Source organism: Grus americana, chromosome 17 (assembly GCF_028858705.1).
Source record: "Grus americana isolate bGruAme1 chromosome 17, bGruAme1.mat, whole genome shotgun sequence".
Taxonomy (NCBI): Eukaryota; Metazoa; Chordata; class Aves; order Gruiformes; family Gruidae; genus Grus; species Grus americana.
Window position 1 is genome coordinate 10,852,651 of NC_072868.1, and position 13,535 is coordinate 10,866,185.

At 44.0% G+C, this 13,535-nt stretch overlaps 1 protein-coding gene across 5 annotated transcripts in view; it reads right to left on the reverse strand.

Moving 5' to 3' along the window:
• Nucleotides 1–13,535, reverse strand: part of COL20A1 (collagen type XX alpha 1 chain) — a 50,641-nt gene continuing 37,106 nt past the window's right edge. For 4 of the 5 annotated variants that reach the window (XM_054845999.1, XM_054845996.1, XM_054846000.1 and 1 more), the window contains 14 exons: nucleotides 12,772–12,849; nucleotides 12,073–12,159; nucleotides 9,793–9,846; nucleotides 8,756–8,851; nucleotides 8,214–8,267; nucleotides 7,811–7,864; nucleotides 7,434–7,487; nucleotides 5,935–6,006; nucleotides 5,221–5,256; nucleotides 3,850–3,916; nucleotides 3,103–3,291; nucleotides 1,688–1,765; nucleotides 861–1,016; nucleotides 1–359 (listed from right to left, as the gene is read on the reverse strand). In XM_054845999.1, coding sequence (XP_054701974.1) covers nucleotides 346–359; nucleotides 861–1,016; nucleotides 1,688–1,765; nucleotides 3,103–3,291; nucleotides 3,850–3,916; nucleotides 5,221–5,256; nucleotides 5,935–6,006; nucleotides 7,434–7,487; nucleotides 7,811–7,864; nucleotides 8,214–8,267; nucleotides 8,756–8,851; nucleotides 9,793–9,846; nucleotides 12,073–12,159; nucleotides 12,772–12,849 — 1,089 coding nt within the window. In that variant the 3' untranslated portion in view covers nucleotides 1–345. The remainder of the gene's footprint in view (nucleotides 360–860; nucleotides 1,017–1,687; nucleotides 1,766–3,102; nucleotides 3,292–3,849; nucleotides 3,917–5,220; nucleotides 5,257–5,934; nucleotides 6,007–7,433; nucleotides 7,488–7,810; nucleotides 7,865–8,213; nucleotides 8,268–8,755; nucleotides 8,852–9,792; nucleotides 9,847–12,072; nucleotides 12,160–12,771; nucleotides 12,850–13,535) is intronic. The other variant, XM_054845997.1, reaches the window with a different exon arrangement.

Consider the following 13,535-nt stretch of genomic DNA (forward strand, 5'->3'; position numbering starts at 1 on the left):
ATCTGTTATTTCTGAGCATTTCAATACATTATTTCTTTTTCTTACAAGTCTGTCAGCCTGCACCTCTGACTCCGTCTTTGTCTTGCTGTGGGACGTGCAATGCGAGTTTGAACACTGCAGTTGTCCAGTGCTGAAAAACAGACGGATGACTCATCTGAACGCAGGCTGGTCTGGTGGCTTTAGTGTTTGATGGACTTGTCCATATAGAAATTATGGGATATTAAAAAAAAAACCCACAAACAACACATCTGGTGTTCAGGTGGCTGCTTCTCTTGGAGCACGTGGAACTTGCACCCAGAGATTTCCAGGGCAAATCAATGTCTTCAGCTACTTCCGCACCAGCCATCAGGGAATGAAATCTGTGTGTGGAAAGGAGATGAGGCCAGTGAGTAAACAAATAAATCAGTGTCAAGTACTGAGAAGGAATGGTGTAGAATTAATTCTTTTCCCTTGTAAATCTTTTGTTCAGTGCCAGTGATTTTCTTCATTTCCCAGGACTTTGTACAATTGGGCCTCCATGAAATATATGTGTAGGAACTGAGATATTGTTCCTCTCCATCCACTGTGGAAACATTGCTGGCGACATTAAGAACTGAAGATACCCCCATGATCGCTCCACCTACTCAACTGCTGCTGCAGTTATGTGTTAATCTATGAAGGATGGCTGAGGAGCAGTCAGTTGAACTGGCTTTTATCCATATGAATTGCACGTGAATCACCTTGATTGCTTTGCAAAGGAGGCTCTTGCAGGACTGACAGTGCCTGAAGGATGAACAGAGGTCTCTGCCTAGTTTAAGAGAAATAACCAGAGACACCAGTTCTAAAATCATAACTTTTGCACTGAGATAATCAGAACTTACCTCTTCTACCTGCCCCATAACATCCAGAGATATCACAACCCCCTGGATATCCAGACTGCCCAGGCTGCCCTCTGACACCAGGAAAACCTTGAGGACCAGCATTCCCAGGATTACCCTTTGGACCTGGTTTCCCCAGCACAACTTCTCCTGGCGGGCCTGAAGAAGGAGAAGCACTGTAAGTCATAGCACATCTACTTTAGCTGCTTCAGTATAGTACGGTACCCAGCTTGGCTAAAACCAGAGCCTGGTTATAAGAATCCAAAATCCACCTACGTGTCAATGCAGAAAATCACCTTAAACCCAGGATCCATCTCAGAGTCATTGCTTTTTGTGCCTTTACATCTCCACTATAAAAATTTAAATACTGGAGAATATGTTTGACCACATTCCCTTGATAGTGCCCAGTTTGTTAAGTCAGTGGCAAACCTCCCACTGATTTCAAGTAACAGGGATCAGGATGGAGGAGTACGCCAAATCCTAACAGATTACTCCAAAACCCTTGTGTTTCACCAGCTGAATTTTCAAAGAGTTTCTATCCCCTGAGCATCTGGTCTTGCATGCAAAAAGGCAGCAAAACTAAAACTCCCTGGATGTGTCTCAGGTCCTTAAAATACACCATTACCTGGGAATGGGTACCAGAGGGAAGAAGCTGCCTGGAACAGTCTCTTAGCCAGAGGAACCAGCCAGGGTGCTGCCAACAGTGCTGCAGTGGGAAGGTCGGTCTGCCCCACCACAGTGGTCCTAAGGCTGAACGATGCTTTGAATCTGGCAGCTGGTGAGCTCCGGATGGCCCCACGGGTCATACAAAGAGGTTGTATTCACTCTACCTGTTCTGCCTCTGGGTCCTTGGATCCCTTCCTCACTGGCTCCAGACATCCCTTTTTCTCCTTTGGGCCCTGGGGCACCTAATCACAGATAAGACGCTAGTGTCACTTCACTGCATTTTGCATTTCACCCTGAATTAATGTTCCTGCAGTGTCCCCACCAGGCTCTTAGATATTGAATTGAAGAAGAGTCACAGTCCCTGGTAACACAGAGAAATACCTATTTCCTTTAATTCTATCTGGGCACCTACTCTCTTTTCTAGAGCAGCCATTTGCCCATGACCAACAGGGCTCCAACTAGCATTGCAGCCTGATATGGGTGAAAATGGAGATTTTTTCACAGAGACATTTATAGCACTTGGTGTTAGTGCACTGGCCTGAGTGTAAGGTCCACTCCTGTGCTCTTCACATGGATCAGACAAATCACTAAGTTGAATCGTCTCTTCAACCACGTGCTGGTAAGTCAGGATTGCTGTTTTCGCGTGAAATTGCTCACAAAACCAGTACATCTCAAACAGGTGCATTTTGACAAAATATCATTTTTCATATTTTTAAGATGAAAATATTTTGATCAGCCATGTCCTTCAGATTGTTTTCCAGTGAGATCTGTCTTCTCCCATCTCCTTGTTCGACAGGCTGGAAACATCTGCAGGTTGTTACTTCCCTTTCCTCTTAACTGGCATTTTGAAAAGTTCTGCCGATACCAGCTAAGACTGAATAGTGCCAGAGTAAGGAGTTAAGCAGAAGGTCTCTAGTTACTTAGAGGTGTTAGAACACTACTGAAACCAACATTTTTCATTTTATTTTGACAGACAATTACTTGAGCCACTGACAATGTTGTCTGCAAATCCAAGCAAAATGCATTCCCACCATTCACTCATTCATGTGCAATAACTGATGCCACTTTCTGAGATTACATTAATCTATTTCTTTAGCCATGTGTGAGGCTTTTGTTGTTGGAACTACTGCTCCAGAAACCTACTTCCACTTTCACTATTATTTCGGTTGCCCCATGTCTTCCTTTAGTGTTTTCCAAGACTCGTCACTTCTGCCTAGGTGTGATCTGTTCTACCACCACGTGTTCATCCAAATGGCTGTTTCTTCTGCCTTTCTGTAGGGAAAGCCTCCTGCTCTCTAAAATTAAACTCTCTATCCCCCTACACATGGTAGCAAACTGGCCTTCGTCTCAAAGCAGAGCTTGCAAAAAGAGTGGGCTGCATCTGTGTTCTCCCTGTTCTTTGAGCTATCTAACTTGGGTTTCTCTTCCTAGAAGAGAGAAGTCCAAAAGGAAAATAGCAATGAGATGAGATGAGATAATATAATGGATTATCTTTGCAGTACTGCTTTACAATACTAAAATGTTTAGTTAAAGTATCAAAGATATAGTACAAAATGCTTACGAACGCTTCTGCCCATACCTCTTTCTCCAGGATACCCATCTTTGCCTGGCTGACCAGGGATGCCATTTTTTCCTCTCTCTCCAATGCTCCCAGGGGGACCTGGAGGACCTGGTGGTCCTGGTTCTCCTGGCTTTAACCTTTCTTCCCAAACAGGAACTGGCTTCCTTGCATGTTCATGAATGAATGAGTCAAATTTCAACACATGAGCTGAGAAGATAAGACAGAAAATGAATGTTTCCTTGGCTGGGAGATTCAGAAGAGAGACAAATTCAAAGGATGTTGTCTAAAAAGGTACTTAAAACATTAGCTAGTGCTAAAAAGATGTCAGTCCAAACCAAGAAAGCCAGAAACTGAAGAAAAAATGGGCGGCTGAGTTATGACTTTGCTGCCTGACCTTGGGCAAACCACTGCTCCTCTTCATGCATCACAGCACAGCAGCTTTACCAAAAATGCCTCGTCTCAAGAGGAATCAGCACAAATCAATTAGCTTCAAGCTTTTCCATTTAAGAAATTAAGGAGTCTTTGCAAAGCGCCAAAGTGTTTTCCAAAGAAGTGTTTCACAGGTCTCTGTGCTAATGCCACCCAATCAAACCAGCGTAGCACTGAGAGCCTGTGATGGGACATGTGCTACACGTGGTGCTCAGCACAGCAGAGGATGGAGGAGCTCCCTGGGTCACTGCAGCTTCATGCTGTCTCCCCTCTGGTTTTGCTCACCACTGCTGGAGGGGCACAAACACACTCGGGACGTGGGCTGGTTATACTCACTTTGAATCATCCGCTCACAAGCCTGGCTAACGAGCTGGTAAATTGTGGCCAAGGACTGTGGTTCCCCCTAAGTGAAAATTTTTTTTTAATTAAAAAAAACCAACAAACTATTCATATCTTTTTAAAAGGATCGATATCATAATGCATGATAGCTTTCTGCCCGTTCTTTTTGTCAGCTTGAGTTTCAGAGATATTAATTACTGTGAAATGCAGCTTTATTTATTTATCACAAAGCTCTGAAGCCATAAAATTGAAATTGGGGAACATCAATAATTGCTTTTCTCCTGCACATCAGAAAGCTGAATCTCAATAATTACCGGAGCTACCAAAAAAGGGAGAGTAAATTTCACTCTTAAATTTTATCAGAAAATATGCTAAGTCTACAACACAATGTTCTGTGATATGTAAAACATTTAATATGATCAGAGATTACAATGTCCTGTCTTTGTCTAAATCTTTTATGAATATTGATTCTTACCATTACTGTATTCTGAATAAATCATATATAAGGAGTCCTTTAGAAAGTTTTAGTAAAGTAGGGAAAAGTGATAAAAATGCACAAAACTGCTTAAAAATAAACACTGACTCTATCTGTGAAAATTCATAGCTAACACACTGCGTACTTCCAAAAAACATTTATAAAATATACATCTCTGGCTGGATCACTGTGCAGATTATCCAGACTTAAAAAAAAAGCCTTAGCACAACACCCAAGGGAGGGGAAAAAAGAAAGTTCCACTGCAAAAAACCAATACATAGAAAAGGAAAAACTGGTGGGAATGGAAGGATAATGCTGTTAAAAATTATAATACTGAGGCATTAACTTGAGCACCTCACCCCTGTCTGAAGCCTAATTCACACACGTCAATCTTGGCAATGAGACTCAGACTCCTAGAAAGACACAGGGTTTCTTTTCAACCAAAAATCAGGATGAGAAAAACTTCCTCTCATATTAAATAACTTTCAAAGGCAGCGTAGATCTCCTGACCTTGAAGGCTTTGTGCTGGGGCATGCCAGAGGATTATTACAAATGAGTCCCCTCTTATGCAATACATTAAAAAGAACAACTCAGTGAAGCCAAGTGGTTTTGGTTTTTCCTTCTCAGCAAAGAATGGATTTTCAATTGGCGTTTCTTCTTCATTAGTACAATTGATACCAAGGAGCTCCTGACTGCTGCAGGATGATTTATACGCCACCAGCATAGCCAGTGCAGGTGAATGGAAAGGCAGCAAGGTATAGGTACATGAAGTTATACAACACTAGAAAGGTTTGGTTTATATTTGTAAGCATAGCTTGCAAAGCAGGTTACCACATGCGCTCTTTTGAGCGTAGGATACAGTGACAGTGTTGCCTAGCACCAGAAAAACTCACCTTCTCTCCTTTTTCTCCTTTTGGACCTGGCAGCCCCTATGAAGAAAAGGAAAAAAAATAAAAGTCTAGGGAAAGGAAGAGCAGAAGAAAACAAAAAATTTAATGGGGATGTGAGTTACATTAATGGGACAGGAAGCACAAAGTTTGTTTCCCACACTCTCACTGTTTCCTTGGCCTCACGACAGTGATGAGAAGAGCTTCAAGCTCACAGGAATATTTAGGGTTTTTTTTTTAAGAAAAATAATAATAAAGAAGCAGCTGGAGCAGTGGCATAAAGCACCATCAACGGGGATGCAGAAATTCCTCAGATACAATCTTAGAACAGATTTCCCAACACAGCAGGTGGTTTTTAACATCTGAGAAGAGGAAATAACTGTGACATCTAGACCTGTGGTTGCCCCTACAAGCCCAACGCTGGCTACTCCAGCTCAGGACTGACTTTCTTGCTTTATTCTAGAATCTTACACCAGAAATTTGTTCAGATGTTGGGTTTTGTGTGAATCTGCAGGAAGCAAAGGGAGGTAGGATTTATTAAATGCTTTATGAACAGTTAAGTAGCCTGGGCTTTGCATATCTAGACATCTCCTTACGAAGGATGAGTGCAAATTAAAACTATTCTTTAGAGTCTGAAGGAGAGCTGCTGTGGGAACAGCTTTTTTCCACTCAATTATTTCATGTCTTGGCCTTCTTTGACACCCAAAAGCAAAAACTTACTGTCGGCCCAACATCACCTGGAGGTCCCTTCTCCCCACTGCTGCCTCGGGAGCCTGTCACTCCTTGGAAACCCTGCAGACACACAGATAAAAGTCCAGTTACTTCTTAACTTTCTTCTTTTTCTTTTCAAGGCTGACATCTCCCTACAGCTCCAGGGGCACCAGCAGTTTGAGTTTAGAGGACTCTAGCAAGGGCATTGTAGCCTTAAGGTTTATGTCAGTACCTCGTCCAGCCATGAGGCCAATTTTAAGAGTATATCGTGTATGAGTCATGTTCACATCATTTCCTATTACTGTCTCAATTATGGTCAAGCTAGCAAAGCTGAGTTTTGCCAGCAAACGCCAATGTGTTTTTTACCCCACAGGCTTTAGATCCTTCATTATATATTCAGATTTAGACATAGACCAGAGCATAACCCTGTTCTTCAGCCTCCTAATACCATACTGCTGTTTTCTTTTTCCTTTAACAGCAGCTCAGAGAGCGGGAAGTGCCACCTTTGGTCATCTCCTCTTTGTGAAGTTTCTGTGCCCTTTGGAGCCATAAAGGGAGGAAAAAAAATAAGCCAAAAACAACCAGTAGAAATACTTTCTTTTATAATTTTCCAGCTATTATATTTAAATTCAATAGAGATTAGCATCTTTTTATAAGTGAAAATGAAAGAAGTCTTCAAGGCAGCAATAGAACTGTTTTCAGAGCCTGCTCCTAAGGCTACAGTGCTTTCCTCATATTTAGAAAGCTGAGATTCAACTCTGCCAGTTCCACATCTTCCCAGGATGAGCAAGTCAAAGTTATGAGCTGAATTTAACCTCAGTTCCCATCAATACCTAACTTCAGCACAACTGCTGAGGGGTGTAATGCAAAGACAGCAGTGAGCAATCTCCATTTACACTATTCAGTACTGCCAAATTCCTTATAATTCAGCAGTAGGAATCAAGAACTAGCAGGTCCACCACCCGTCATATAAAACCAAATTTGGTTCAGTTTCCCATGTAAAGTGAAGTGTACCTGTTTCAGAGAACTTGGAAGGGCTATGGTGCCTTCAAATTAGCAGATGGATGTAAATCAACTGATCTTAAGGTTCTGCTATCTTGGGCACAACAGAGTGCAAATACACCTATCTCCATACAGCAGATATTGGAAATGGTGGGGGTGGAACCTTTCACACCTGCCTGCATCCTCCAGCTCCTGCTGATTTCGGTCTAACAAACCCATATACCTCAAACTCAACCAACAGCTGAAAAACAGTAGCACTATGAAAACAGAGCATCTCCTTGCTGGGTCAAAGCTTCTCTAGAACCTGCCAGAAACAGCCAAGGTTTTTCTTCTTACACTGACAATGGCAGGGACAACGGACATCTGTGCAATGTGCCAGGTATTCCCCGTGATACCCCCAAAAGGTGTTTTGCCCGGACACCTCTGGGTGACAGCTAGTCAGCAGAAACCACAAGCCCCTGCTGAGGAAGAGATTTCGATATGCATCACTCATAGTGAGTACTCACCCTTGGTCCAGGAGGTCCTGGAGGCCCGGCTGTGCCTTCTAGTCCCCTCACCCCCTGCAAAGCCAAATCCAGTCATGTATTAATGAGAGGATTCAAAGAGACCTAGTAAGCAGTGAGGTGGTTTTTCCATGTGCTGCTTGCTAGGAATGGGTAAAAAATGCATCTGCCGAACAGGTGAGAAGGGTGGCACCTTGTCAAATTTGGCCAAACATAAGATGACCCCATTTTTTTTCCCCAATCCATCTGGCTTTGTGAAAAGACCATTTACTTATGCACTGAGTGCATTAGGAGAGCTGGATGTTTTGGGTCTCTGCTGTTATGCTCACAGCAGGATTTTAGGCACCCATGCATGAAAACTCAGAGGTGAGGTATTTTACCTTTGCACCTTGAAGACCGTCCCTGCCCGGAGCTCCCTGCACACCAGGAATGCCCTGTAAATCAGAATTGCTGGATAAAGTTGGGATCTGATTATCATTACCCTGCTTCATCTTGTAACAGGGGATGTAAGAAAAAGAAGAAACAGTTATTCACTCTTATTCACCGAGCAATCACTGTTATCCCACCTTTAACTGCATTATATCTAGCTTCCAGATAGGTCTGTCCTTCTTGCACTAAATGACTCAGTTTTCTTGGGAAAGTGATGACACTCCATAATGAAAGATAGTTTCTAAGCAGACAACCATAATAACTCTATGGCTTTTCAATCTTGCATAAAGTGGTTACTGGGAAAAAAATGGGCAAATCTTTGAGACAATTAAAAGGAATGGTGTCTAGCATTACCTGCATGCCAGGACTTCCAGTGTCTCCTTTCTCTCCTTTAATTCCTGGTGGTCCCTTGGATTAAAACAGAAGACGTAGTTAGGCACGCTGCAGCATCCTTTAAGGCAAAGAGCATCCTGCTCCTCCACGTCCCAGGTTGCTCCCGCTCTCTGCGCTGCTACAGGGTACTTTACAGTCACAGCATGTGCATGGGGATTCTGCTGCCCCAGACAGGTACACAGCAGCCCCCACCTCCACTGCTTGACAGGCAAGAATGATCATTGCAAAGAAAAATGCCTGAATACTCCACTGGGCGGTTTTCATTAAAGACACATTAGGGAAAGTCTGGACACAGTCTTTTGCCAGAATGACTAAGAGCAGGACCTCGTCAGCACAAAACAATGATCATCATGTCTCTCTAGTGCAGCTGTCCAGCTGTTAGTAAGGATGATGTAAATACATAGATCACGTTCTGGGGGCTTTATTGAGACACTCATTTCTGAGATGTGTTCTAACTGCAAAGAGTGAGTGATAAAAAAAAGGCAGTGGAAGATATCACATACCACAGGACCCTGAACCGTGATTCCCTGGGAACCTGGAGAGCCTTGTTGGCCACTAGGACCCTCTGGCCCTACTTGTCCAGGTGGGCCTGGTTCACCCTAAAGCCAAAGACATGAAATCAAACATAAGAAAGCAATTAGTGCCTGCTCTCCACATGGGCTGCACTGCATGACATGGGTCAGCAGGAACCGTCTACAGGATTCAAGATGAAGTCAGGACAGTGAGGGGATCTCTAGTAACCTCAGCTGCCTTTGTCTTTTAGGTCCAAGGTTTTGGTGCATCTTTCATGGGAGAAGACAGCAAAGCTGCAGATGGTGCTTTACAAAGCCTGATTCAGCTTCCCAAGCAGCAGGTCATTTCTGTTATTCAGAGGGCAAAGGGAAACATTCTTTAACTTGTGGCTGAGATCTGTATCCATTCTCATTCCTTCCCCAGAATCTTTCCCCTGTGACCATGCTGCTTTCCCAGATGTTGCCCCAAAGAAGGGGACCAATGGGTTGGTCTGGCTCTGCCCTGTGTTGATCAGTGAACACTTGCACCAGGGCTTGCTCCAGTCCCCAGGGTTTGAGGATTCAGACCCCACCATTCCCTATGCTCACCTTGGGGCTGCTCCTGAAGGCTTTGTGTGGGTCTTGCTCTGCTTTGCTCATCATGCTGCGCTGCCCCAGAGCAGTAGCAATCTGTCTGGCAGGTTTGGCAACCAGAACAAGCACAGCACAAAGACTGACCATTTTCCAGCAAGGCTGCTTTCAGAGAACATTGCTGACTGCATTAATTCAGTGCAATCAGGCTCATCATCTCAATTTCCAAAGCCCAACTGAGCATTTAATTAATAATAAGTGTTTCCATCCTCTTCAATGCATTGGTTCTTAAGGCTCTGCTTGGTACAGTGAGATAGTCCCCAGTCTAAGGAGTCCAGCCCAGACCAGGAACGAACACATCCAGCTGCACTAACAGAGGGGTCCGCACTCCTGCATCGTGCCTCCAACAAAGCCTGAAGCAAACAAAGCCAGTGGTAGTGCTGAGTATTGGGACTCACCTTGGGTCCTGGCTCCCCCTGCTCCCCTTGGGGTCCTCTCCTCCCAGGGCTGCCCTGCCAGTAGGACACAAAGCTGCTGTTACGAATATCATAATCTTTATTGCAGTGTAACCAGGAGCCTAGGGGACAGAAGTTGGTGCACTTTGCTGTGCACAGTGGAAGATGTTTCCTGCCCCAGATAGCTTGCAGCAAATAGAGACGAGAAGAAAATTAATCAAGCCATCCAGCAAATGTGGAAAAGGGGAGAAGAGAGAACAGCACAGCCCCTCTGTGACAGGTGGTGGGTACACTACACTCACCACCAGCAGGAAGAGATGACGTTTCAACCTGTTCAACCTCCTCCCTCTAACTCCCCCAGCAAATCCATGCTGAGACAGCATCACATATGAACATAGGAACACACTTGAGAAGAAAAAGAAGAGGTGCTCACAACTACAACCCTTTGGGACTATGTTGGTTTTTATAATACCATCCCGAGAGAACAGACACATGCTGAGATCAGGGACAGCAAGCAGCTCTGGGGAGACCTGGCTTAGCTCTGCATCTGCAGAACTGCTGGATGGAGAGCAGAAACCAATCTTCTGGCATGAACCAATATTCTGTGAACTTTTGACATCTTAATCTGAAAGTTTCCATTCTTGACTCTAAGAAAACAATGGATTTGGATTAAGAAGTACAGGCAGGGAGCTTTGGGAAAGGTGCTTTCAGAAGCTCCCAGAAGCTCATTTCAGATGTCACGTGGACCTGGTCAAAAACACTCATTAAGGACAGCGATAAATACAAGGTGGGACATAGTCTTGCTAACTGGAGTTTTAAAAATAGCAACATGTTCTCTTGTAACTGCAGAAAATTACCAAGGGTTTAGTGGTATGAGGATAAGGTTATGTGTCAGAACTGTATTTTCTCTAATGTTTAAAAGAGTCTTGCTCTTTAAAGCGTTGTACTGCGGAGATGTTTAAACCACAGGGCAATGTAAGCTGCTAATTATGCACTTAGGATATTGAAGCAAACTGTGATAGTGGAGCGCGCAGTGTAATTAAACTTCCACCGGAATGAGCGTGTAATTACTCTGCAACGAGGCACTGTTCCTTGCAAAGTGTGGAACTGAATTCACAGTTAAATCACAGCAATGCAAGGGGTGATCTGAAGCCTTTCCACTTGAGCAAGGAGGCCAACGGTTTGTTAATGGTTATTTTCCAGGAGAAAAGCCCCTGGAGTGGTTGAAATGGGGTGCTCTGGACAGGTTGTCAGGCTCCAGCTGCCTTGTGCAAATAAAATGCTTTTCCTCAAACTTCCAAAATGTAAACTTTTTGATAGCTGCTTCCTAGCGTTTAACTGGAATATTTCCTCTTGCAATTTAAGCCCATGGTGACTCTCCTGTGTCCATAATGGATAGTGCAAAATACTGCATTTGCCCTTTATCCCTGAGCATGTTACATACTTAATGACTGTTATTGCTTCCCCCCCATTTCCTTCAGGGTTTTCTTGCAGGTCACATTCACCGTAAAGAGAGCGCGCTTTGGGGACAGACAGAACTGCAGTCTCCCCTTTCTCCCACCCACACAGACACTTATAAAGCTCCCACTTAACACAGAAACCAGATAGGAAGGTTTTGTGGTGTTGGGTTTTTGTGGTGGTTTGTTTTGTTTGTTTTTTTTTTTTTTTTTCCATTTACAAAGAGTTTCAGAGCTTCTGATCTGTAAAATCTCTGCAGGCACCGAGGATGACCCATCCTCCTCTCCTAAGAGGATTAAGGTGGCACCAGGAACTGCTCAGCCTGTTCCCAGCTGCAGCTGCTGCATTGCCAACTCCCCATCTCCCCGTTTCATCACCATCTGAACCTCAAGAACACCTCTCAGCCTTGCTCTGACACAAGGAGGACATCAAAGCTCCCTGAGACAGGATGAGAGGAAACAGCCTCGAGTTGCGCCAGAGGAGGTTTAGATTGGATATTAGGAAAAATTTCTTCACCAAAAGGGTTGTCAAGCACTGGAACAGGCTGCCCAGGGAAGTGGTTCAGTCACCATCCCTGGAGGTGTTTAAAAGATGTGTAGATGTGGTGCTTAGGGACATGGTTTAGTGGTGGTCTTGGCAGTGCTAGGTTAACGGTTGGACTGGATGATCTTAAGGATCTTTTCCAACCTAAATGATTCAACTATTCTAAAACCTCATGGAGGCCCAGGAGCGTTATCCTCATGCCTGGCCTGCCCAACCAACACGAAGCAACACCAGAGCATGCAATACACTGCTTTCAAAGAACACGTGGAAGGCTGAACTCACAGGGGGCCCTGGAGGTCCTGGCAAGCCCGGGCGGCCAGAAGTACAAGAGCAGGCAGGAGCTAAGGTAGGGCAGGTCTCCTCATCCCTCTGAAACGAAAGCAAGCCAAACTGGCATGAGCAGCTGTGTAGAAAGAGTTGGATGGATCACATGTAACATTTTCAGTGTTTCAAAATTCAGTTTGAGAAAAGCACAGATTTTCTCTACTCCACTGAGAGATTTTTTGTGAACAATGGAGTGCTTTATTTTTCTGTCAAATAACCAGTTTAGACAAAAAACAATATTGCATAACACATACTGGAAGATAATTTTCTCCTTGCTAAGTATTTATACACCCCACTATGCAACTTTCTGTGTTAAGAAGAAAACTTGAGAGGAAGAGCAGGGGGATGTTGTGACCCAGAGCTGAGGTGGCAGCAAAGCCGTACGACTACCAGGGCTGCTGTCACAGATGAGTTCGCGACAGAAGGGATATACACTGCAACGGGATTTGGAATTTTCTTTGCTTTTGAAGCAAACATAATTTTGTTCACTTCACCAAAAAACACACAGATGTTATTCTCAAGAGAAGATGGAAAAAAAAATGTTTTCCCTCTTGAGTCTATCAATCAAAATCATTTGCGGTGTCATTTCAGTGTCATGGACTTGTTCCATCACCCCCAGCTTGATGTCAATTAGCAGAGTGGTCCCTCTTGTCTTACCAGTGCAGGGAGATCACAGCATCTGTCTTCCTCTGCCCCTACGCTGCTGCACATGATCTGCAAAGACTGCAGCTGGAACTGTGGAAAAAAGAGAGTTTGACAAGAAAGTAGCATTGGCACACGCAGTCCATCAACAAAATCTCATGATGTTTAAGTGCTAAAAATAATCTTCAGTAATCATTTGACAGGATTCCTCCATGTGGTCCCAACTATAATGGTGCCCAAAAAAGTCATCACATGAAAAGTACCCCTGGCCATTGAGTGTTTTACAAGCCCTCAGGTCTTGGTGTTTTGCTAAGTGAGTCAACAAACAGCTTCACACCAGCAAAAGCCAAGCGGCCAAGTAACTCACAATCCTGCAACAACAGGTACGTTCTCAAATAATTGGGCTTCAGCATCACCAAAATGTGAAAGCAAACTTTGCTTTGCTCCCCTTAGGTGCATGGAGATAAGAGTAAACGTGGCAGCATCATTTCCCAGGACAGATGTGATCCCCTCCCAAGAACACCCAACCTGTCTGTTCCACCACATCCTTCACAACTGACACGTCTTCCCATTCTGATTAACAAAGGAGCACACACTGCACCAAGCCGAACTAAAATAAAGAGGCACAGATTTTTTTGTCTTTCCTTGACATCATTTCTCATCTTTTTTTTCTTCCACTCCATGCATTTAACAACGAGCAAGCTCTACAGCCCAGGGAGTGTGACGTGCAGCATACAGATATAGATGAGCCACGTAGATCGAGTGGCATTTAAGGATAT